The 25,451-nt window shown below is 40.4% G+C and overlaps 1 protein-coding gene across 1 annotated transcript in view; it reads left to right on the top strand.

Moving 5' to 3' along the window:
* Positions 1–25,451, top strand: part of LOC132830975 (calcium-binding and coiled-coil domain-containing protein 2-like) — a 57,173-nt gene that overhangs the window by 30,274 nt on the left and 1,448 nt on the right. Inside the window, exons 11-15 of the mRNA XM_060848942.1 lie at positions 977–1,192; positions 15,838–15,933; positions 16,354–16,507; positions 23,037–23,095; positions 25,367–25,407. Coding sequence (XP_060704925.1) covers positions 977–1,192; positions 15,838–15,933; positions 16,354–16,507; positions 23,037–23,095; positions 25,367–25,407 — 566 coding nt within the window. The remainder of the gene's footprint in view (positions 1–976; positions 1,193–15,837; positions 15,934–16,353; positions 16,508–23,036; positions 23,096–25,366; positions 25,408–25,451) is intronic.

The following is a 25,451-nucleotide window of genomic DNA, read 5'->3' as shown; positions in this document are numbered from 1 at the left end:
CATTGTATTTGTGCATAACCTTGGTGTGGGCTGAACAGTGAATTAGAATATGAGCTTGAGATGAATTTCTTTTCTTTTTCTTTAAGTCTAAAGGTTCTAACGATAGCAGTCTGGCTGCGGTAGCTTAACTCTGCAAAGAGAAGAGTGGCCAAATCTGTTTCCACTAGTAACCACAATGCTTAGGATTAAGATAGTTGACAAAAAAAATTGGAAGGAAATGAGAAGAAGTAATTTTTGTTTAACAAATCAAGTTGCTCTAATCAGGAATTCGCTACAAGAAAGGCTGAAGCAGAGGGTTCAATAATACCTTTTCAAAAGAGGAATTGGAAAAAATACTTAAAAAGAAAATCTCTCTATGGGGATAAAACAGGGAAAGTGGGATTAATTGAACAACTCTTTCAAAGATACAAATGGCTTCATTCTGTAATGTAGGATTCTAGCTTGTGACATTCTTTGTAAGTACCACTCTTTTTATAACTCAAACCTTCACGTCTTGGATACACTGGGGCTATATTCCTTGGAGTGTAGGAGGCTGACAGGTGAACTTACAGAGGTTTATAAAATCATGAGGGGCGTGGATAAGGTGAATAGCCAAGGTCTTTTCCCCTGGGAAGAGGAGTCCAAAACCAGAGGGCATAGGTTAAGCTGAGAGGGAAAAAATTTAAAGGAGACAGGAGAGGTAATTTTTCACACAAAGGATGGTGTGTGTATTGAACGAGCTGCCAGAGAAAGTGGTCGAGGTGGGTACAATTCCAACATTAAAAGACATATGGACAGGTGCATAGGAAAAGTTTAGTGGAATATGGGTCAAATGCAGGAAAGTGGGACTGGTTCAGTTTAGGAAACCTGGACCGAAGGGCCTGTTTCTGTGCTGTATATCTCTATGACTCTGTTTCATAGGTACAGGACTTAGCGTAGTCATACTTTTAAACAAAATGATGTTGTCATTGGTCTGGTTCTCATTTTGTACTGATAGCTGCAAGAGCAAGTAGTGAATCTCCAACAACGTCTGACGGCCATGGAAGAGCAGTTGCAGCAGGCTAAAGAACAGCAGGTTCAAACTGTTGTGGAGCTGAGAGCAGCTAAGACTGACTACGAGAAGAGTAACACCGATCTCCGAGATGCGCATGAAGAAATTCAGCACTGGAAAAGCAAATTTGAAAAGTTGGACCAAATTGTTTCTAAGAATGAGGTAAGCGTGACCCGAAAATCATTGTTAAATAGCCGCAACAATGACAACTTGCACCTTTCTCGATATAATTACATAGCTCATGTTTGACATTGAGCCACATAAGGAACTGTTCGGGTGGATAACTAAAAGCTTGGTCAAAGAGAGAAGTTTTAGGGAGCGTTATAATAGAGGAGACAGCAATAGAAAGGCAAGGAGATCTAGGTAATGAATTCGGAGCTTAGAGTTCCAATCTGTTTGAAAGGAGTACTTGTAATTCCAAATTTAGACTGTTGAATTTTCAATTCATATTTCAATTCTGCTTCCTTTGGTCCTTTCACTGGAGAGTTCACTGTCCTTGATGAAGAGGCGGGGAAAGTGGGTAGGATGATTCATAAAGCACTTTGTATTTTAAAGCATTTGAAATTTTAATTTGTGTGTCAACTACTTAGTTCACACACATTAATTGTTCCACTAAAAATTGTGATGAACTGCTGCCCATAGCATAATTTCTAACTAGCTTTTTACTCGTCCTCTCAAGTCTGCTCTGCCATTCGGTAAGATCATGGCTCATCTGTTTGTGGTTTTAGTTCCACACTCCAAGCTGCACTGATAACCTTTGCCTAAGAGGAATCTAATTCTTTTCACCTTAAAAATATTCCGTGTGCCCCCACCTGAACTGCCTCCTGAGGCACAGAGTTCCAAAGTCATTTCCAAAAGAATATGAGTCCAATGATTTTATTAAAATGTTGAAATTAAGGGGAATGAATGTTGTGAGTTGAAACCCTTTTAATAATGCATGACCAAAGTATCAGGAAAACATAGACAATAATTGAAACCTGTTCCTCCAAAGTAATGATAAAATTCATAAGTTTTAATGCTTGATTTGTAAACCAATTGCATATAAAGTTTTCTTTAATCAAATAGCAATGGGAAATTGAGTTGCAGAAATAGTCACCATTTTTATAGGGAGTCTGTTTTTGTTAAATAAGATTAAATTCATTGCATCTTTGAATGGAAGGAGAGAATTGTGTTTGTGTAACTTTCCTTTTGATTGCTCTAGGAGGTCCTGTGAGCTCACCAACAACCAATCTCATTTTTATTCCAAATTTGTAAGTGTTGGTCAACACCAGCAGAACAGGCAAATAGTTCCTTCTGTGCTGGATCATTTCATGATCAAATTCTAAGTAGGAGGTCTGATAAGTGGACAGGATTCTGACTCCATAAAGTGACTATTGACATGGAAATGTTATTAATTAGAAAGATCTCTATGAATATAAAGCATTCAGCTCCAAGCCCTCTATCCTAGCCACATCTGTTGACTTCAATTTTCTTCCCACTTTGTTCTTTCCGGTTTGCTAAATTAAAGGCTGATTTGCTTTCTTCTCATTAGGGAAGAACAAGTTCTCTTTGTTTTTGTTTGTATTGCATGGCTTTGTGCTTCACAGCTGCCTTGATTTGTTGGTGATCTTTTGATAGCTTTGGTAAAAATTTCTAAATTCAGTGATTGGAAAGAAGAAAGATCTTCCAAGTTGTGGAAAGGTTTGTGAATCTGTGGAATTCCCTGCTCAGTGAAGCAGTTGAGGCTACCTTGTTGAATGTTTTAGGGCAAAGAAAGATAGATTTTGGAATAATAAAGGAATTTAGGGTGATGGTGAGTGGGTGGGTAAGTGGCACTGAGTCTACAAAAAGACCAGCCACGATCTTATTGAATGGTGTAGCAGGCTTGATGGGCCAGATGGCCTACTCATTTCTTATGATCGCATGTCTTGGGATCCTATCTTGTAGCCCTGTTTCAGAAAGGTTTACAAATGATCTGCCAGTTGGTCCATCAACTTGTGTTACACTCCACAGAAGTCTCTTTCCACCCCTCTCCAACTAACCCCACCCATTTATTCTTCTATTTCTTTCTCCTTGTTTCTCCCTCCTGTTTTTGTCCAGCTTCCCCAGAAATGGATCCGTAATATTCATTGCACTTGTTCCTTGTGGTAGCATATTTCACATTCTTGCCACTCCCTGGATTAAAAGATTTTTTTTTTCCTGAATTCCCTTTTGGATTTACTAATCACTATCTTCAGAGTATTTGAAGAAGATGGTGGAGAGGCATATTAAGGGGAAGCTGGACAGGTAGGGATGGGAAAGGATATTCTGTAAGGGTTAGAAATGGGTGGGAGGAGGCCCAAATGCATCCTAAAGCAGCCGGTATGGACCAGAGGGGCTAAGTGGCTCTTGCTGTGTTGTAAACGCTGCAGTTTCTGGGAGGATTTGATTTAAGTTAGCAATTGTAAAGTGGTTTTAGATCTACCCATGTTTTGACTTTTAAACCCAGGATCCTGTTTAGAGGCAGCTATGGCTTGGAGTTGTGCCAGCAACAAAACCCCTTTTTAAATACTTGCTCTTTTTGATGGAGGAGGCCTATTGGATTTCTTTGCAATGCCTAAAGCTGCAAAACATAAACTTACTACAGGGAAAAAAAATGCTTTTTTAACATCCTATGTTCCACTCCTGTTCCCCCACCCTCACCTCATTGCTGCTGCCACTACTTGTGAGAAGCAGTGCATTTCTACAATTATAACAGTGGCATCTGCCAACCAATGTGGAAAATGCACAGGTATGTCCTAAACATAAAATGATGGGAGAATTACAATCCAGCCATCACTGCCACATCAGTCCCAATCATTAGCAAAGTGATGGTCAACAACACTATCAAGCAGCACTTGCTCAACAGTAATCTGCTTTGTGATGCCAGGATGGGGTTCCATCGGACCCTCTCATCTTGTGACCTCATTGTGGTCTTAGTCGAAAGATGGACAAAAGATCTGAACTCTAAAGGGTGATGCAAGTGGTTGCCCTTCACATCAAGGCTGCATTAGACCAATTGGGATGTAGAGGACCCTAGTGGAACTGGAGTCAACTGGGAATCAAGGAGAACACTCAGCTGGTTGGAGTCATACTTTGCACAAAGGAAAATAGTTGTCGAGGTCAATCATCTCCACTACATGATACTTGCAGGAGGAGTTCCTCAGGATAATGTGCTTAGCCCAATCATTTTCAGCTGCTCCATCAATGATGTCTTTCTACATAAATCAGAAGTAGAGATATTCGCTGACTGCACAATATTCAGCACCATTTGTGACTCCTCAGATACTGAAGAAGTCTGTGACCATTTGCAAGCAAGACTTGGACAATATCCAGGCCTGGGCTGAAAAGTGCCTGTAACATCTATGTCACTCAAATGACATAAAATGACCATCTCCCATGAGAAAGAATGCAACCATCTTTCTTTGAAATTTCAATATGCAACCACTTCTGAATATCCCTCCCACCTCCCCCTGCTATCAATAATATGGTGGGGTGGGGGGTTATCTTTGTCCACAAACTGAATTGGACCAGCTGTGTGCATGCTTTGGCCCCAAAGGCAGGCCAGAGGTTAGGAATTCTGCAGTGGACAACTCATTCCCTGAATCCACAAAGCCTCTATCACCACCTACAAGACATAATTCAGGAGTGTCATGGAATATTCCCAACTTATCTGGATGTGCAGCTCAAGCAACACCAAGAAGGTTGACAGCATCCTGCACAAAGTATCCTACTTCATTGGCATCTTATCCACCCCCTTCAATAATTACTTCCTTCAGCACATCACCTTTATAAATACATGACCTCTACCAGCTCGAGGAACAAGGGCACCACCTTGCATGTTCTCCTCTGAGCATGACTCCATCCTGACTTGGAGCTACATTGCTGTTCCTTCAGTGTTGCTGGGTTACAATCCTGGAACTCCCTCCCTGACAGCATTGTGGATGCACTGACACCACATGGACTGCATTGGTTCAAAAAGGCTGGCTTAAAGGTGGACAGATCCTCCAGTCTGAATGAATTGGATCTCAGGCTTCTATGGAAGACAAAGGAGGAAAATACAGGGATTCTGACCCAAATCTTCAATTCATGTCTGGACACTGGGGAGGTGCCAGAGGATGGGAGGATAGCTAACGTGGGTCCACTTTTCATTTTGAGAGGCACGGTTTAGTCAGAAGGAGGAAATGCCAAACAAATTTGATTGAATCTTTTGAGGATATGACCAGCTGTGTAGATGAGGATAGTACAGTCGATGTAGATAATATAGATTTCAGGAAAGCCTTTGACAAGATTTGATATGGGATACTGATTTTTTTTAAAAAGTAAAGCACATGAGATCCAGGCTAACTTGGCAATTACTGACTTAGGGTAAAAAATGAGGTCTGCAGATGCTGGAGATCACAGCTGCAAATGTGTTGCTGGTCAAAGCACAGCAGGTTAGGCAGCATCTCAGGAATAGAGAATTCCTTGTAGAGGGAGGAAGAGAGCTTCTTCAAGGAAGGCATCCTTGTAAGAGGATTCGCAGTAGGTTCTTGTAGAGGGAGGAAGAGAGCTATTCCTGAGATGCTGCCTAACCTGCTGTGCTTTGACCAGCAACACAATTACTGACTTAGGGACAGGCAACACAGGGTAGTGGTAGAAGGCTTTTTGTATGACTGAGACCAGTGTCCAATGGTATATCACAGGGATCAGTGCTGGGTCAGTAGGATATCGAGGGATTAGTTACATGGGCAGATCAGTGGCAGGTAGAACTTAACCCTGAGAAGTGTGAGGTAACAAGACGAGGGAATATCGATGAATGGCATTTCACTGGGAAGCTCGGAGGAACTATGAAAATTGGAATGCTTGTCTACACTTCCCTAAGTGCAAGTTAATAGGGTAGATGATAAGGCAGTCAAAGTGTGGTGCTGGAAAAGCACAGCAGGTCAGGCAGCGTCCAAGGAGCAGGAGAGTCGATGTTTCAGACATAAGCCCTTCAGGAATGGCTTCATCGCAGTTTAACTATGAAGAAAGGCTGGATATGTTTGAGTTGTTTTCTTTAGAACAAAGAAAGCTGAGAGGAGACCGATACAGATGTACAAGATCAAGAGGGGCATAGAAAGCAGCTGTTGCCCTTGGGTGAAGGATCAATAACAAGCAGCATCATTTTAAGGTGAACGGCAGGAGGTTTAGAGGGAATTTGAATAAAAATATTTTCACCCAGAGCTTGATGGTAATCTGGAGAGCGCTGCCTGGGAGAACAGTAGAAACCTCACAACCTCAAAAACTAAATGTCACAACATACAGTGCATTGAGCCAAGTGCTAGAAACTGGATCTTGTGTAGATTTTAAGAGTGGTTCTATTGCTGGTGCAGACTCAATGGGCCAAAAGGCCTTTCCACTATTCTGATTTTAAGGCAGCTCACCTTCACCTTCAGGGCATTTATTGATGGACAATACATTCTTCTGGTTTAGCTAGCAATGTCCACATCTTGACAACAAATATATCTTTAAAAAGTGAGACTTTAATATATACCACACCTTCCGCCACAGTATTACACATCCAATTAAATACATTTAAAATGTACTCATTGTTTTGTAATCCAGAAAAGACATTATGCAATTTGTGTACCGCAAGTTCTCACAAACAGCAGTATGAGAAAGAACAATTAATTTGTTGGTGCTTTTGAATGAAGGGTGGATATTGGTGAAGACATTGGGAATATGTTTTCTTTCCTTTTTCTCCTCCAACTCCATAATGGGCATCATGGTGACTTCATGGTTAGCATTGCTGCCTCACTGCACTAGAGATGTAGGTTCAATCCAGCCTTGGACAATTAACTGTCTGTGTGGATTTTGCACATTCTCCCAGTGTCTGCAAGGGTTTCCTCAAAGTGTTCCAGTTTTCTTCCCACAGTCCAAAGATGTGCAGGTTAGGCGGAATGGCCATGCTAAATTACCCATCATGTCCAGGGATGTGGAGGTTACGTGAATTAGCCATGAGAAATGCAGGGTTACAGGGATAGGGTAGGGGAGTGGGTCAGGGTGGGATGCTCTTTGGACGGTCAATGTGGACTGGATGCCTGTATCCACAGTGTAGGGATTCTGTGATCCTACGAACTCCTGTGCTCTTGTTGGAAATGAGAAGTGATGATGCCTGGGTTTACTGTCTTGTCTGAACGGTGTCATCACCAGCAGTGCAGCAGGCCCTCAGTCTGCATGACAGTCGAGATTTTTCATGAGAAAGTAAAGCTCGGGAGCAGTGAGAAGAGAAGGGTCCACTGTGCTGATATCAGGTCCTTGATGTCATGTCACTTCAGAAATATAAACCACCTGCAATCAGCTGATCCTGTTTAGCAAATTAATTGTCCTGCTATAACCTTGTGACAATGCATATGCTGAGAATCACTGCAGCACCACTGTAGATAATGCCATCACTGAACTAGAACTAACAGGCTTTTTATTAATAATAAAAAAAATGCACAATTTAGAGATGTCTGCATCATCAGTTCAAATTACACTTGAAGTATATATTTCTGCATAACTGCAGTAGCAACAAGGGTGGTTAGTTTTACAGGATGACAAATGTCTGCTGAATGACCCATGTGCCGATTTAAATCATATGATGGAATCATTTTTTTTCTCTCTGTGTGAGTCATCTTATACACAGCAGCATTGCCTCCAGAGTAGACCTTTGTCAAGTTGTGTAATAACTTCTCCCTTTATTTATAGAGTATTATCTAATCTCTCATTAACATAACAAAATCTGCTTTGTGTTGGGTCAATTGCCTTTATTACATTTTAGGAATAATATTTCATTAGATAACTTTACAGTTATGAGTTCATTTGACATGTTATTATTTTATATTACATTGTATGCGATTCCGTATCTTTGGCATTATTTTTAAGAATTCTAATTTGGTAAGACTGATTTCAAATAGGATAATTACAAAAGAAATCATTGACCATTATCTTAGTCATTTCGACACCTTTTTCTGAATTAGTGTTGTTTGAATTTTTTATCCTGTTTTAAGAATATTTGCAATTTGAGACTGCCTGGTGACTTAACTGGATGCAGGATGTTATGGTGGTGCCTACATGATTATAATTAGCATAGAACCTTGCCTTTGTACCTGTAACCTGTATTTCTGAGTCTTGTTGCCTTGTGCTGTTCGAGAAGCAAACAGCCATTTGCACACCATGCTGATGCTTTCTGTTCGAAAGAAGATTTCAGTTCGCCCTGTTCTCTTGCTCTTTGCTTGTTGCCCTGTGAATATTTCCAATTCTATCGCGTGAATGTTTTTAACCTTTATTATAGGGCTATATTCAAATTTCAGTGCTGATTCACAATATAAAAATAAGTTACAAGAATTCTTTCCTATCCTACTGCCCTGAGACATGTTAGGATGATATTCCCAACTTTATCTGCTGCTTTGAGAAGCCCTCATTCTTGCGTGATCTAAGACTGTAACCCAATAGCCTATTGAAATGCAAGGGGATGAAAGGCGGGCAATGTCTACATAATGATCAATAACAGCTTATTTTTATATTATTTCCTTCCACAATGAAGTTAACTAGTTTGACGTTCTGCAAGCTTGGCTGAACAGAATGCAATAGAGATATGCTCATATAAAAAATGATGGATAAGAATAGCCAGGTCTAAACCATGATTGCTGGCACATTATGATGAATTCTTCCACTGAGCGCGCACACACACACACACACACACACACACACACACCACCCTGAACCAAACCTCCCACACCCCACAGTGACTGAAACTAATCCATGAGATCCCATGGGCCAAGTGTTATTTTTTAACGACCAATGCAGTCTCAACTCCAGTCAAGAACTGATTCATCTGCCTCTTGAAGACTACAGAGAGGGTCAGACTCTCTCAATCAGCTGGATCTGTCTAGTTCCCTTTTTAACTGGAGTCTGCAAAATACAGTGTGCCAATGGCTGAGCCATTGGAGTGTCTATTGTCACATTGTTTACTTATGACCATATGTTAAATAGGAGCTAGATAAAAACCCTGGTTAAAGCTGTAGAAATATATCCATTTGTGTCTATTGTGCATTATAGGGTTGTACTGAGGGGGGCAGCACTGGAGACCATCCACTCCAGAAGGAGATTGCAAGTTTAAAGGCTAAGTTACTGACAGGAAAATCTTGCTATGTACAAAAGTACAAGGAGTGCCAGAGGCTGCACAAACAGATCGACAAGTTGAAAGCATTATTGGTACGTTAGTAGGATCTCTCTGGGAATAAGTAGTTTAAGTGGGAGTTATATGATGAAGGCACCATATTTTAATTAAAAACAAAAGCTGCTCATGCTTCTGGTACATGTATAAAAAAACTCAACAATAAAGCTGTGGTGATTTGGACATAAATTGTTCAGCACAATACCCTGTTATGGAATGTTCACTGTATTATTGTCACCAAATTCATGGAAATTCCTGACTTAAGTTCAATCTGTTCTTTATCATAAGGAATTGGAACACTTTCCATTTCAGGCTCCTGACACTAGTTGGTAATTTTGAGATCTGGTGTGGCAAAATTAGACATAATCATAAAAACCTTCCATTTTACCCTCCCTTTTGAGCCACATCCAGAATAGACCAGTTTCTCCTGTGCCATTGTGATGATTTCCATTGCTCAACAGGCAATTGATTTTACGTTCATCACTGACTTAAGGGGAGATAAGTGGACCGAGTCCATATCTATTAGGAACAGGGCTAAGGCTGGCTTGGCATTAGGTTCAATGAACAAAGGCTGATGTATATCAATATATCTGGTAACAATTTGGAAGAGGGAAAGGCCTGTGTTGTTTCCACTCTTGGAATCGGCATTGCTAGAGGGGAGCTGATCCTTCACAGGAGATATTCTTGCATCAGCAGAAATTTCCTGTTGTGAGAAGTCTGAAGAACAAAATCTTTGAGTGACTTCTGGCACTATTCTCTCCCACCCAGAGTCTCTGATCTGATGGCCCCAAAATATGTTTGGGCCTCTTATTTGTATACCTGAGTTCAGGGGGCAGCAAAGGGCATGAATACAAAAGCACTTACCTTCCAAATTATCAGATTCGGATGGAAGGATCATGCTTTGAAAAGTGAACTTCTTGTGGATAGAGTCAAAGCAGCAAAATGTTCCTTTTCCTTGTGCTAACATGATTATCCTCCCCACCACTGCTTTTTAATAAGATGAATTGTGAGTTAGTTTTGATTAAATCGTACTCTGAAGCTTTTGATTCGAAGCTTTCTCTTAGTTGTATGAAAATCCGAAAGTTGACTGACCCTTTTGCTTTCAATATAATATTGTTCTAAGGATTCCTAATGTCAGGAATATGTGCAAGTGAACTAGGCAGGAAGGGCAGCTCTGTTAGAGAGTCTTTACAGAGTCCATCAGTGTTGCTCCTGGTTCAGTGTTCAAATTAGTTCATGATTCAGTTTGCTTCCCTCCACTTGGCTGACAAACAGGGATAAAATTATTGAAATGTTCAGCTGATCCAAAAACCTTATGCTGTTGTACCATGATTTGCTCACCATTTCAGTTTTAAGCTTTTTTTGGGTGGCTGGCTTACCAGGTGTGATGAGACCATTTTTGGTCTTGGGTCCTGCAACCAGATGGAATGATTCAGCAGCAAACCTGCCCTTCCTCCTGACTATCGTGATGTGTATTTGAATATGTGAATATCTTTCATTGGAAGAACTCTTTGCAGTTGTAAACCAATAACTGTTCTCTGTGCAACAGGAAGACAAGAATAAATGGCACTCTCCAATCAAGGAGATAGTTGAGATCACAGAGAGTGCAGAGACAGGTAGAGGAATGGAATAGTTGGAGAAAAAGAACTGGAAATTAAAGCACAACAGCTGGAATTCCAAATGTGTCTAGGAAGAGTGCTGCAAAGCAGATGGTATTGGATCAAGCATCTGTTCAGCACAGCATCCAATGGTCCATTTCATTGCAATCAAAGGAATTAAACATCACATGCTGGTGGAACATGTGGGAAATCCATTATCAGCCACTTTGCACCACTGCATAAGTCAAACCTCTCTCTTTAGCTTTTAATTATTTCAAATACCTTCCACACTCATATGGTAATATATCTGCCACAATCAGTCCTGTTCCACAGTAATCTCAAACATAAATTTCCTTGGCTTAGATTTAACAAGATTTCCAGGTTTTTAATAATATTGGATCTATTTGTGAAGTTCTGACCATGGGTGGTTGGACTATTGACTAAGTTGAAATACTGTCAAGACTTCTGTTTTTTTTAAACACTGCAGTATTTGTTTAGCTCACTGAGTACCCCTGATGGCCAGAACCTGGTACTGGAGTGGTGCAAAAGAAAATGGACCCTGCACTGTATTGAACATGGTTCTGTTACAATTCTGTCCTGCCTACAATGTTAAATTGTAAAATTACTTTCAAAATTGGACTGTTGTGTAGAGGCAGTGTAGCGCAGATGAAGTCTAGTTTCATCACAGATCCTGATTCTTTTTTTAAAAAAAGATATTTACAGAGTGCTTTTCATAAGTTCATGATGTCCCAACGCATTTGGCAAGCAATAAAGTAGTTTTGAAGCATAGACACTTCTGTTGTAGGAAAAACATTGAACAATTTCTGCACAGCATGCCCTCATAAACAAATTTGTTGATTTTTGTTTTAAAGATGTTGGCTGAGGGAAAAGTATTGGCAAATGTATTCGGACGAATCTGCTGCTCTCCTTAGAAAGTGCTGTAGGCTGTTTTGTTTTGAGAAACCAGCAAAAATGTAGCACTCCCTCACTCCAGCAGCCTAACTTAGGCACCTTGGATGGAACACATGGCTTTCTGACATTAAGATGCAAATGATGGCATATGGTCAGTTGAGGACTTTGTCCCAAAGTTTAAAAAAACTGTTTGTTTCTTATCCACTGTAAGGATCAGTGATTAAGATTTAAAGTTTTAAATTTCCAAGTGTTTACTTTAGTAAAACAAAATGCTTCCACATTTGAATGAAAGCACGGCAACAAACATTGCGGGGAAATTTCATTGAGAAATTTACTTAACACATGATCACTGTTTTACTGAAAGACTAGGATGTGTGCACAGTAGAGGCTCTGAAATTGACTGCCTGCTCCCCTCTTCCCTACTTTCCCCTCGCCATCCTCGAATGATTTTTTTGAGTCTTAAGATGTTTTGACCTATCCTCTTCTTTCTGAACAAGTGCATTACCTGAATTTCAAATAATTTTTTTCATGAAAGGAATTCTGGAATTTTCAAAGAATAGCAGAAAGTATTGGAGATGCATATCTAGAACTGGACCAGTTCTCCTGGGAGTCTAAATGCAGAGTTATCAATCATCTCTCCCTTTCCAAATTTGAGTTAGCCTCTGTGTTTCCAGTGATTGGTGGCAGATTTGAATTGGATTAGTTTTAGTTTCACTGTATATTTGGAGAACACAGCAGATGCTGTCACTAAAGGTTTAAGACTACAGTAGAGTCCTGCTTTGCGAACTGTTTTCTTGTCTCTGTTTCCTTACCTGTGTTTTTTTTTACTTTATGAAAAGCAGCCAGTTCAGGGGGGGTGTCTGTGCAGCAGCCTGGGACTGAATTAGCAGAAATAAAGTCAAAGCTTGGGGACAGAGCAGAGAAAGCACTGGTGAGTGGCTTACACGCTGCTGAGCTTATGAAGATATTGCCAATTTTACGTTGGTTTTCAGGTTGGTGTGTTTGGGCCCTTTATTTTTGCAGCGGCAAATATAATCTCACAGCACAGAAGGGCCTGCCTTATGAAAGACCTATCTAATTTACTGCTGTTCTCTCTCACTATTCCATCCCGTCCCATCCCATCCCCCAATATCAGCTGTTTCCTCATAGCATTGCAAATTTCTCCTTTTCAACAATTTATCTAAATCCGTTTTGAACATTAAAACCTGTCAAGCAGAGACAGTAACAGATCACAATGTAACACTTTTTCTTGTTCATGGGATCTAAGTGCCACTCATTAAGCCAGTATTGCCCCTTCCTAATTGCTCAGAGGGCAGTTAGGGTTAACCATTTAGCTGTGTCGGTCTAGAGTCGAATAAGTAAAGGATGGCAGATTCCATTCCCTGCAGGGAATCAATGTACCAGGTAAATCTTTACCACAATCAATAGCAGTTACATGGTCACCATTAGGCCAGCCTTTTATTCCAGACTTTTTTTTCACCTGAGTACCAATTTCACCAGCTGACATCATAATATTCAACAGTAGGGTGCTGGAAAAGCACACAGGTCAGGCAGCATCCAAAGAACAAGAGAATTGATGATTCGGGCAAGAGCCCTTCATCAGGAATTCCTGAAACATCGATTTTTTTCCTACTCCTCGGATGCTGCATGGCCTGCTGTGTTTTTCCAGCACCCCACTCTTGACTGTGATCTCCAGCACCTGCAGTCCTCACTTTCTAATAGTAATATTCAACCCCATGTCACCAAAACATTAGCGTGGAGTTCCGGATTCCTGGTCCAGTGACACTATCACTGCATCATATCCATGCCCAGCCCTAATTACCATGGAGGGGTGGTGTTACTGAGCTGCCTTCTGAACCACTGCAGTCATGTGGTGTAGATACACAGAGTGCTGTTACAGAGAGGATTCCTGAAGTTGAGGATAATTTGTTAAAAATCACACAACACCAGGTTATAGTCCAACAGGTTTAATTGGAAGCACTAACTTTCAGACCGCTGCCCTTTTATCAAGTGGTTGTGGAGTATAAGATCGTAAGACACAGAATTTATCACAAAAGTTTACAGTGTGATGGAACCAAACTTATATACTAAAAAAGACCTGGGTTGTTTCTTAAGTCTCTCATCTTTTTAGAATGACCATGTTGGTTTCAGTTCTTTCATACGTAAATCCCAGACCTTTTGTTAAAGTTACATTCTCAAGTGAACTTTAACAATTGGTGCCAATGTTGGCCCAGATAATGCATTGAAGGTGTGAGGTGCCCTGTGTGAGGCTGTCGGTGCCCTGTGTGAGGCTGTCTGTGCCCTAGTGTTCAGACTGATTCTATTTCTCAGAAAGGGATTTAAAGAATCTTACATGGATTCATGCAGTTTTTGAGCAAAATAAAATGTAATTGTGCAAGTACAAATTCACCTCACAACCATATATGTGGGTGTGAATGTGCTTGCTTGGGAGGGGTGGGGGCGTGGGTAGTATGAGCGTCTTGTCTGTCTGTGAGAGTGTGTGTGTGTGAGTGTAATTGGTATAAGTCTGTAGGAGTGTGTGTATATGTGAGAATGTGTAATGCAGAGGGGTCACCTGGAGTGTGACATGAACTGAAAGGTCCCGGTTGAGGCCATCCCCATGTGTACTGAACTTGGCTATCAGCCTCTGCTCAGACACTTTGCATTGTTGCCTGTCCTGAAGTCCACCTTGGAGGATGGTCACCCGAAGGTCTGAGGTCAAATGTCCCGGACCGCTGAAGTGTTCTCTGACTGGGATTGGACACTCCTGTATTTTGTTTGTTTTGCAGTGTCCATTCATCTGTTGCTGTAGCCTTTGCTCAGTCTCATAAATGAGCCGTGACTCAGGACAGGAATGTTACCTCCCAGTCGGAGAACACTTGCATTATCTGGGTTGGCATAGCACCTATTGTTAAAGTTCATTTGAGAATATATGCTTAAGAAAAAGGTCTGGCATTTATATGTGAAAGAGCAGAAACCAACATGGTCATTCTAAAAGATGAGAGACTTAACAAACAATCCAGGTCTTTTTCAATATATAATTTTGGTTGCATCACACTGTAAACTTTTGCTATAAATTCTGTATCTTGCGAGCTTATACTCCACAATCACCTGATGAAGGAGCAGCGCGTGGAAAGCTAGTGCTTCCAAATAAACCTGTTGGACTATAACCTGGTGTTGCGATTTTTTTATTTTGTACACCCCAGTCCAACACCAGCACCTCCAAGTCAGGATAATTTGTGTTTATATTTAATTCAGATGTTTGTTGTATTTCATTTGGTTTTGTTTTATGGTTATTTGTTTGTATTATGGTCTTTTGAAAATTTTACTGAGATATCTCTATAGTAACTTGTATTTATGTAACAACATAATCAGACAAAAATTTAGCATTGAACTATATGAAGGCACATTACAACAGGTGACTGAAAGCTTATTCAAAGCTGTGAGCTTTAAAGAGCAAATTATAGGAAGAAAGAGAGAAGCAAAGTGGAAGAGAGGGTTAAAGTGTGAAGTCTCGAGCACAGTGTCTACACATCTGTGATCATTGGTTGAACAAGGTATTCCTCATCTTGATAAACAATAAGTTGTTACAACTTGCCTGGACGATTGCAACACTTGAGAAACTTGACAAAGCAGGATGAAGCAGCCCACTTATTGGCATCACATCCACAAACATTCGTTCCATTGATGGTCAATAGCAGCAGTGCACACTATCTACAAGATGTACTGCAGAAATTCTCCAAAGTTCCTTCAACAGCACCATCCAAACCCACAAACATCGCCATCTAGAAGGACAAGGGTAGCAATACATGGGAACACTAACAGCTGTACATTCCTCCCCAAAGCCCTCCTCATCCCAATCATTCCTTCAGTGTCGCTGTGTCAAAAACCTCTAACTCTGTCTCCAACAAATGGATGGCAGCGATTCGAAATGGCAACTAACCACCATCTTTTGGAGGACAGCTCAGGATAGGGAAAACTTGCTGACCAAGCATCCTGCAAATTAATTTTCAAAAGCTTATTAGACTTTCCTTTGTAAATGTGCATTGTTTGTTAATGTATTTTATCAGGCAGCCCGTTTCTGTGTAAATAATCGTATGTTACTATGCTTCTTTTAGATTAGGTTTAAAGAAATCGAGCATGAACTTGATAATAAGACCCATCTTGTGGACCTTCGCACCATGGAAGTGGCTGATTTACAAGAAGAGGTCAAGGTGTGTGGATTCAGTGCTGTATTTGTGTTAACACCAAAGCCTTGCATTTATATATAGACACTTTAATACAGGAAAACTTCCCAAAGGGTTCATAGGAATGTTGTCAAACAATCCAGACACAGAGTTGTATAAGGAGCTATTAGGACATAAGCAGTATGTATCATCATTGCATTTGGCAGCTGTTGTGCTATCAGATACTTTGGGGAGAAGGTTTTTAAGACTACAGGACAGTGGGACCAACTGGATCTCTGCTTTTAAAAGCCAGCACAGGGATGATGGAAAGAACGACTTCCCGTGGTTTATTTATATGAATTAATCCAGATTTGAAAAGTATGATCCTGATAAATTCTTAGTGCATAAATTTTGTTGTTTGGATCTTTTCCTGTGAGATGGTTACAACAATTTGACTTGTGTTCACAGAAGTTGAATAGGAAGATTGACAATTTGAGGGTGGATTCAAACCACCGAAATGGAACGTTTCAGCTGGAGCATCCTAACCCCTACAGCTTGACTGTTCCAAAAGTCCATTCTGGACATTCTGGACTCCTGTTTGGCAACCCATACTCCGAATGTGGTAGGTGACATTGAATTTCATGCTCCATGTCCCTTTGTTCTTCCTCACGCTCCTGCTTGTACCTCAGTCTGATCTGGGTTTTTGGTTCAAACTCAGTGTCTTTCAAAATCATGATTTTCATGAGGACGTTTTTAACATGAGACAACATTCAATAAGCTTCACAGCATTATCAAACAAAATAAGTTTAAAGAAGAATCTTGGAAGTGGGAACCATAAGCTTGATTAAAGAGGAAGATTTTAAGGAGAGTCTTATAGGAGAATAGAGAGACATTGAGGTTTAAGAAGGGATCTCCAAAGCTTAGGACATTGGGAGCTCGAGACTCAACTGCTACTGGCAAGGAATAAAAATAGCCGGGAGTGGGGTGGAGGGAATACGCATAGGCTTTGGTTCGAGCAATATGGTATTCCCAGGGAGGAGTTAGCTTGGAAGAGATTAAAGATAGGAAGGGACGAGGCTATGGAGGGATCTGAATGTAAGAGCGAGAACTTTTAAAAACCATGTAGGTTGTCAAACACACAAGACTTGGGTGAGCAAGACTTGCTGTGAGCAAGGGTATGGGCAGCAGAGATTTGAATGAGCACAAGTTTATGAGGGGTGAGCAAGAAAGATCAGTCAGGAGTTTTTGGATGGTTAAATCTACAGGTTACAAAAGTACGAGGGTTTTAGCAGCTGGTGGCATGAGGAAGAGCAGTTATAGGTGTGAAAATAGATAACTAGGTCCATGCCAAACTTTGGAGTGGGAGATTTAAGAATTGAGATGGAAGTCTTGATTAATAACAATAATTTTGATGTTCTTAAAAGATGGAAGTTTTCAGAGAAGGCGTTCACAATCTGATATTTCCTTGTCTCTAATCTCCTCTTTTCAACAGTTAATGCTCTGTAATATGGAATGTGACCTTTCACTTGAAATTTTTATTCAGAAATAACAACACCATGGTTAGATTAGTATTTCTGTTCAAGGAGAAGAAATAAAGAAAAAAAACTTCCATTTACAAATCACCTTTCACAGCTTCAGGACATCCAAAAGTGCTTCACAGCTAACAAAGTATTTTTGAAGAGTAATCATTGTTGTAATATTAGAAATATAGTGGCCCAAGTAACAGAGCAAGATCCTTCAAAACACAATTATATGACTAGCAATAATCTGATGTAACTGGTGGATAGAGGGTAAATATTGGCCTGGCCTGGACACCAGGCAAAGCAACCTTAATCTTCTTTGAAATTATTGTCTTGAAACATTGCCTTCAGGATTTGATAATCAAAATAGTTAATATGTTTCAGGAAAGCCATCATTTAAGTGTCTGATGAGTATTCCCTGCAAGTGAGTGTAACTTTTCAATGGAATACTGCATATAAAAATGGTAAATGAAATTTCTACACAGAATGGAAGGGTCTAAAGTTTTCATTTTCATGGAAGATATAGACGTGTCCCCTGAATCAAATTATTCAGTGATTTCTCTGTTTAAATCTTTATCCGTATTAATTCTGTGCATTTCAATTCGAGTATTGCCAAAAAAAGCCATTTTATCAAAGTTTATCATCTTGCAGTCATTAGGACAATTCAAAGAATCACCAAGTCAAGGGGAAACCCAATATTTACACTGCAGAATAATACTGACTGGTAAAAATGATGCCATGAAGGCTGCACCAGTTAATAATGGTTGTCAGTGAACTGCCAGATTTTGATTACATTTTAGAGCAGACAAGTTGCCACTGTGATTCTTTACACTCTCTGGATCATCCACTAAATGTTCAATTGCAGAATTACATCTAATATTGGAGACGGTAATACGCTTTTTGCAAGTGTGGGCTGATTGGACATGGTCGGTATCTTGTTTGTTGTGAACAGCGGAAGGTCTGTGTTGTTTAATGTGATTGTCAGCCCTTGAACTGAATGACCTATATTTCTGACATCATGTTTGGCATTGATATTCACATGGCTTATTTGTGTAATAGACAGAACATATTTGTCCTGAGGGTGGCAACTATCACTTTTTGTGTTCCTCCTGCATCGTAGCAACATGAAACATTTCGATGCACCTATTGCTCAAACTCTTGAGATATCTTACCCTTCTAGTATAATTTGACGTAGACTAGATGCTTTTCAGGATCCGTTTAGGTGGTGTTATGAGTTTGTACAAGAAGGAAATAAATTGATCAGGATAGCTGTTACCGCACAAGATGGCTTTGATAACTATTTCAGCATCCGGTTTGCACAAGAAACAAAGAGTTGGCCATTATTCATGAGGTTTCTGATTAATGCCAATCATCTATTAACCAGTGAAGGTAAGATTGCAGTAGACAAGTAGTAGAGATCTCCCTGGCTGATTTCTTAACTCAAACATCAAGGAAAGGGAACTTTATTTGACTGTTCCATTTCAAATGTCAATTTCAGCACACGAGACAGTTCATTAAGATATTTAAGGAAATTCCTATGTGTGACTGAAAATTCAAATAAAACTCCTGTATCACCTACATATCAGAAATCTGAAAGGTGTAAATTACTTTTCATGCCATAAAAGATATATTTTTTGCATGGAATCTAACAAGGGCTGGGCCTAATGGGGCTTTCATGACAACATCATCCATTTGTGGTATTGTTAAAATTGAACTCAAGCACAAGAACTCCTGAGTTCATATGTTCAATGGTTACTGTTTCACACACTGTCAGGTCTGGATTGACTGGATACAGTGCTGCACTGCAGATGTCTGTAGCTTCCTTGAGATGCACATTGATAAATAGGTTAACGATGTCAAATTGCACATGGACACTGCATTGTTTTTGATATAGTCCTTCATGATCTTCACCTTATAAGCGGAAATCCTGCTCACAGCAGGTTATAGCAACTTACTCAACTGTTTGGTCAGTTCACGTCATACAGACGCTGTTGTGCATAGGAGGAGCATAAAAGCATATCACTGTGTGCATTGGGCAGTCTTCATAAAAATGAATGCTGTGAGCCATGAGGACAGACCCTGTTTCTATCACCCAGCAGCTCATTGTTGTTATGTGGGTTCAGCATTTTTTTCAAGCTTGCTTTTGATAAGGACTGTCAAAGCATCAATTGGACAACATTTGCTGCATAATCCCGAATGTGTGAAGAATTACGCTGACAACCAATTTATGATTGGTTGTTGGGCTTTGTGTGGCACCCTTACATGTATTGGAAGCTCCTTGGATCAACACACAGGGCCTGTGCTTAAAGACAGAAAGAACAGGTGTACACACAATACCTGTTTTAACTCAACAGGTATGTGACACTATTTGCAAATTGGTCAGTGCGTTGCCCCAAGAAATCAGTCACTTGGTTGGCCTTATTAAGAAGCCTGCAGTTAACTGTCAATCATAAATAATTGGTGTATTCTCTATGGTAATATCTTTACTAATCAAAGTCCACTTGTCAACCGATCAGTATTCTTCCGTGCAAATATAAATGTTGGTTCTCCTGTTAAATTAATATTGTAGCAAATTGTCCTGTTGAGTACTGCAACACTCAATTCTGCCAAACTAGATCTCACTTTGTTCGTACTGACAGGTCTTGGGACTTTGTTTTAGGAACCAGTGAGGGTACTGAACTAAGAGCAGCCTTTGCAAAGTTCCAGGCCCATGAAATTCAGACAGAACAAACCAGGCTAGTGGAACAGTTCCCTGGCATTCATGTACCATGTGGGACCAAAGCCACTATTTTGAGAAACCCAAATAGCTGAGGTGTAGATCAGATGTGCTGTCAGTGAACAACAAAGCAGAGGCAGAATGGCCTAGTGCTAAAGTTCCAAAGCACAAAAAAAAAGATAATCTGCCTGTCGTACCTGATTTTGAATTTTAGTGATTTGAATTTAATGAGTGATATGTATGTATGTGTGCGTGTGTTTTTTTTTCTTTTCCTCCTTCATGCAGGGTTAGGGAGATGGGGCTCTCCTGCAAGATAGAGGGTGGGGGAAGGAAAGGCTGGAGTAATGGTGGAGTCGCATGCAGAGGCAGCAAGACAACAAGGAACTGTTCATCCTGTTATAAACGTGACCAGTGAGGAGAGGGGAGACAGCTCGCTGTGTGATTATTTCAATAAAGAGTCCAAACTTTGACATATCTGTCTCTGCACTGTTGTGTTCTTCATGTTTCTACTTTCACCAAAGTCGCCACTTTCCAAGTGACAGGATTTCCCGTTTATAATGAAAGCTATGTGACCTAGAACGTTATCGCTAAAAGCTAATAAAATAATGGGCAAAGTTTAAACACTTTGGACGGTGGAACTCTGAACCAAAACCAGAAAGTTGTCAGAAATATCAGGTCAGGTAGTATCTGTGAAAGAGAGTTGGTGTTTCAGGGTGATGAATTTGCTTCAGCATTGGAAAACTTTGGAATGGAACTGGATTTAAGAAACGTGAAGGGAGGGAGAAGGGGAAAAAAACAAAAGACATGATGGTGCAAGGCAACAGTGATGGAGCATGGAAAGAAACAAAAATAGGACTGGAGGAATTGTGAATGGAAATAGCAGAACCGTCCACAACTGCCACTCAAAAGAACAATGAGGGCAGAGATTATATGATGTGAAATTTTTGAAGTCAATAAATCTGGAAGGCTGTAATCAAAAACAAAAGAACTGCAGATGCTGGAAATCAGAAACAGAAATTGCTGGGGAAAAGGGGTGTTAACATTTTGGATCCAATTAATTCTGCTTTCTTTCCCCAGATGCTGCCACACCTACTGAGGCTTTTTTCCTCCAGCAATTTCTGTTTTTGTTCATGTGCTTAATCAAACTTACTTTGAGTTTCTTTGTAACTTTGTAGGAGGCTGAGGACAGTGAAGCTGGAGTGGTAATGGGAGGAGAATTAAAATGACAGAGTCAGAAGTTCAGGGTCACACCTATAGATTGAATGGAGGTGTTCACCAAACAATTAGTCAATCTGCGATTGGTTCTTCCAATTGAAAGAGACTGCAACATGAGCAGCAACTTCAGTGTTGTAGATTGAAAGAAGTGCATGGAATTCGCTGTTTCACTTGGGAATGTGTTTGGAAATGTTCATAGGAGGTTTGATGATTTTCGAGTTGAACCAGAGAGAATGGATTGCTGAAATACAAATCATGTTGGAGAAACTCAGCAGGTCTGACAGCATCTGTGGAGAGAGAAACAATTGATATTTCGAGTGTGTTTTACTCTTCCTTGGAACTGAATGTGCTGCAAGTTCAAATAGGTTAAGAGAGGATTGAGGGAAAGTGAGATAATAAATACTTATGGGAGTTCTCAATTAAACAGTTTAGAGAGGGTAAGACACCAGAGGCAGAGATCTAGACAGAACAAACACTTTAAGGATGGTAAAAGGGAGCCACCAGGTAAAGGGGACAGCATCTGATTGTCATTTACTCTCTGCTGTTTTGTGCCCACCCACACAATAATGGACCTTCCCTTTTGTGTTTTGCCGCCTTCCCTGCTTGTGTATTTATAAACTGGGAACAACTTTACAAAGTGGAGCTCCCTCTTGAATGCATGTACCCCTACACATCCCCAACCCATGGAAACCACCATCTGATTGGCGACATCATCACTCATCAGTGTCTCTAGAGTTTGTAATTTGCCTGGGACCAATCTTTCAAAGGTCTTCAAAATTTTGATCTTTATTCAGAAGCTATTTTTTGAATATCATGATGAATGAGTATGTTCTGACGGTTTCGAAGTAAATCACGGAGTTAAACCCATCTGACATTCTGTTTAAAACTCCAGTATAATTATTGGAGATTGGGACTGAGTTACCCTATAATTTCAAGGAACAATTCCAAGTCTCCAGAAGCTCTGTTGGGTGAATCCCAAAAGGCCACATCGCAATGTCTCCTTGGAGAGTTGAAGTTTTGCTGTTTAAAATGTAAGGTTATGTGGGAATGATGTGCCCTCATTGTGTGAAAACAATGCAATAGACCAAAAGTGTTTAAATTTTATTTGCACAGAGGGGAGCGCCTCCTTCAGCATTACTGTACATATGATCAGCTGTTTACACTCCAGAGTTCAGCATATTGCCCAGTGTGAAGCCAGGATCTCTTTAGATCCTGCATGTTTCTGTAACTAAGCTTGGAGAGGTGCTCTTTTGTATCCAGTATCCCTGATTTAATGTTTTGGTGTTGATAGGTCAGTGTTTTGACATGTTATTTTAATTTCATTTCTTTACGTCATACCATGTGGCTACCCTGAAGACCAAACTGCAGCCACCTGTGTTCTAGTCAAAAACCAATCACTGTAATTCAGTTTCCTCCCACAGTCTGGGGATGTGCGGGACAGGTGAATTGGCCAAGCTAAATTTCCCGTTGTGTTGGGTGCATTAGTCAGAGGGAAATGGGTCTGGGTGGGTTTCTCTTCGGAGGGTTGGTGTGGACTTGTTGGGCCGAAGGGCCTGTTTCCACACTCTGGGGAATCTAACCTAATCTAATCTTTCTGAACTGGTTAATCCTTCAACAGTCCCTCAATTATAAAGATCCAATTTGTCTAACCTGTATTTATTTTTTTGCTTTTGATTTGTCTTTATTTTCTAATGCTCCAGATGCCAATGATTCACAGACTGGTGGAAGCCTTGACGCTGTACAAAACCTGGATGGCACGGTAAATCATTCCACTTTCAAACTAACTCTTTAAAACTTATTTCCTGTTCTGGGGAAGCACTTGATCTGAAATGGGATTTGATCCCTCTCAGCACTTTCACTGTTGAGCACAGTGGAAATTTATTGGACATGCATGAGGTGCTATTAATCTCGGCTAGACTATGCAGTTGTACAAATTCAATTGAGACAGACACTTGGAACAAATCAGATAGGAATACAGGAGGACAAACTGAAGCTTGACTTTGTTCTTCATGTATCTCATTTCCCTGCACTTTCCCCACAAGCTTGAGCCAGCAATTTCTATTTAAGTGCAAAACTTGGAAGATGAGGATGAAAGTGTGAGAATGTTGACCACCTTCACTCGCCTTGACTAAATCATTGATTCAAAGTCAAAGACCCAATTATATTAAGCCTTTGCTTTCTACCAGTCAGCCAATTTTCAATCCTTGACCATTTGCTCCCCCCTACACCATGTGCTTTTACCTTACACAATAGTTTTTGTTGTGACACGTGATCAAATATCTCTGGAAATTGTCTGCAGGCTCACTTTATCTGCAGTGCATGTAACTTTTTTTAATATTCAATCGTGGGACGTGTGTATTGCTGACCTGGCCAGCATTTGCTGACCGAGTTAGTTGCCCTTGAGAAGGTGCTGGTGAGTTGCCTTCAATTAACTCCAGTGCATTGATTTAAGCATGATATGTCTTTTGACAAAACAATCCTGATTTCCCCCAACTATCTTGACTTTTTCTAAATGTGTAGCCCTAGTCTCTTCAATAATCAATTGTAACATCTTCCCATTGACAGACATCAAGCAAATTAGCCTCCTGTTTCCTGTTTTCTGACTTTCTCCCTTTTTGAACGTTTTCTACTTTAAGTTCAATACATCCTTTCGGGAGTTTTGGAAAATGAATACTGACGCATGTACTCATAACAATCTCTTTTAAGACTCTGGGATGATGTCTGCCAGCACCAGCAGACTTGTCACCTCACAGCTCCATCAGTTTACTCAGCTATTTTCCTCAAAATTGGAGTTTCATTGAGGACCTCTTCTTTGTCAACCTCCTAATTTACCACTATTACTGAAAAGTATATTTGTTTCCACTATAGTGAAGACAGAAGCAAAATAGTTAATTAATCTGTCTTGAGAAATCTCAATGCAAATCCATCTCTGTGCTGAAGCAGGTGAGTTATTCTGAATGACAGCAGTCCTGAAGTATATTCAGGGACACCTAATGCATTATTCACAAGATATAGAGCACATTGGTAAGGACAACATTCATTTTCCATCCTTCTTTGTCCTTCAGGAGGTGGAAGGGAACTGCCTTCCTGAAACACTTCAGTTCTTGAGATTTTGGAATCAGTTTGGTAAAACTGAGTATCTTGTTGGGTAATTGCCAAGAATGGTGGTGGAGGCACTTACATTAGGGGCATTTAAAGGACTTTTAGGTAAGCACATGAATATGCAAGGCATGGAGGGATGTGGACCAAGGCCAAGTAGAAGGATTAGTTTAATTTGTTGACATGTTCGGCACAACATTGTGGGCCTAAGGGCCCGTTCCTGTGCTGTACTCTTCTATGTTCTGTGTTGTATTCCTTAGTTACAAGCCTCTGGATTGCTAGCCAATAATGTCATCACAAGGCTACTGTGGCCCAGGGGCTTTTGCCCGAACGTCGATTTTACTGCTCCTCGGATGCTGCCTGAACTGCTGTGCTCTTCCAGCACCACCAATCCACTCTGAATATGCAAGTCTATACAAATTACAATGGCTGGTTTAGTGACCGTGGAGGACTATTGCTGCCAATCCTGGCTCTGCCTTGCCTTAGATCATTGGCAGTCAGGAGCTGGATCCTTGGTTCATTCCCACCATTTCCTTTTTTAAATCTGCAAACAAGTACCAGGTTTGTATTTGCACCTCTCCTGTGTAATAGTGGTTCAGTAGTTGCATGATTTGTGCACAGTCATTGCAGTTTAGTAATTCTTTAAGAGGATAAAACAAATCACTTTAATTTGACAGCACCATCTTAGAAATTGTTTCAGTGATACTTTTTCTTTCTCATTGAACAAATTACTTTGGACATGCAATATTTTGAGATAGGGTGCAGAGAGAGAGAAGGACTCCTGGTGTATTCAAATTTTCAAAATTTGGATCAATCCAAGATCAAATCCTGGAGCACAGTGTCAGTCTGAGCATAGGTACAATCAATGGTGATTTGTGCTGAGGGAGCTCCATACTTGTGGAGTGGACTAACTGTTTATATCTATACACAGGAGGACACTCCAATCAGGGAGGACTCTCTTCCTGCTGACTGGTAAGGGCACATTGTTGTGATGTTTCTCTTTTTTTAAAAGAAAG

Source organism: Hemiscyllium ocellatum, chromosome 32 (genome assembly GCF_020745735.1).
Source record: "Hemiscyllium ocellatum isolate sHemOce1 chromosome 32, sHemOce1.pat.X.cur, whole genome shotgun sequence".
In the NCBI taxonomy this organism is placed as follows: domain Eukaryota; kingdom Metazoa; phylum Chordata; class Chondrichthyes; order Orectolobiformes; family Hemiscylliidae; genus Hemiscyllium; species Hemiscyllium ocellatum.
This window is presented reverse-complemented; position numbering and strand designations above follow the sequence as displayed.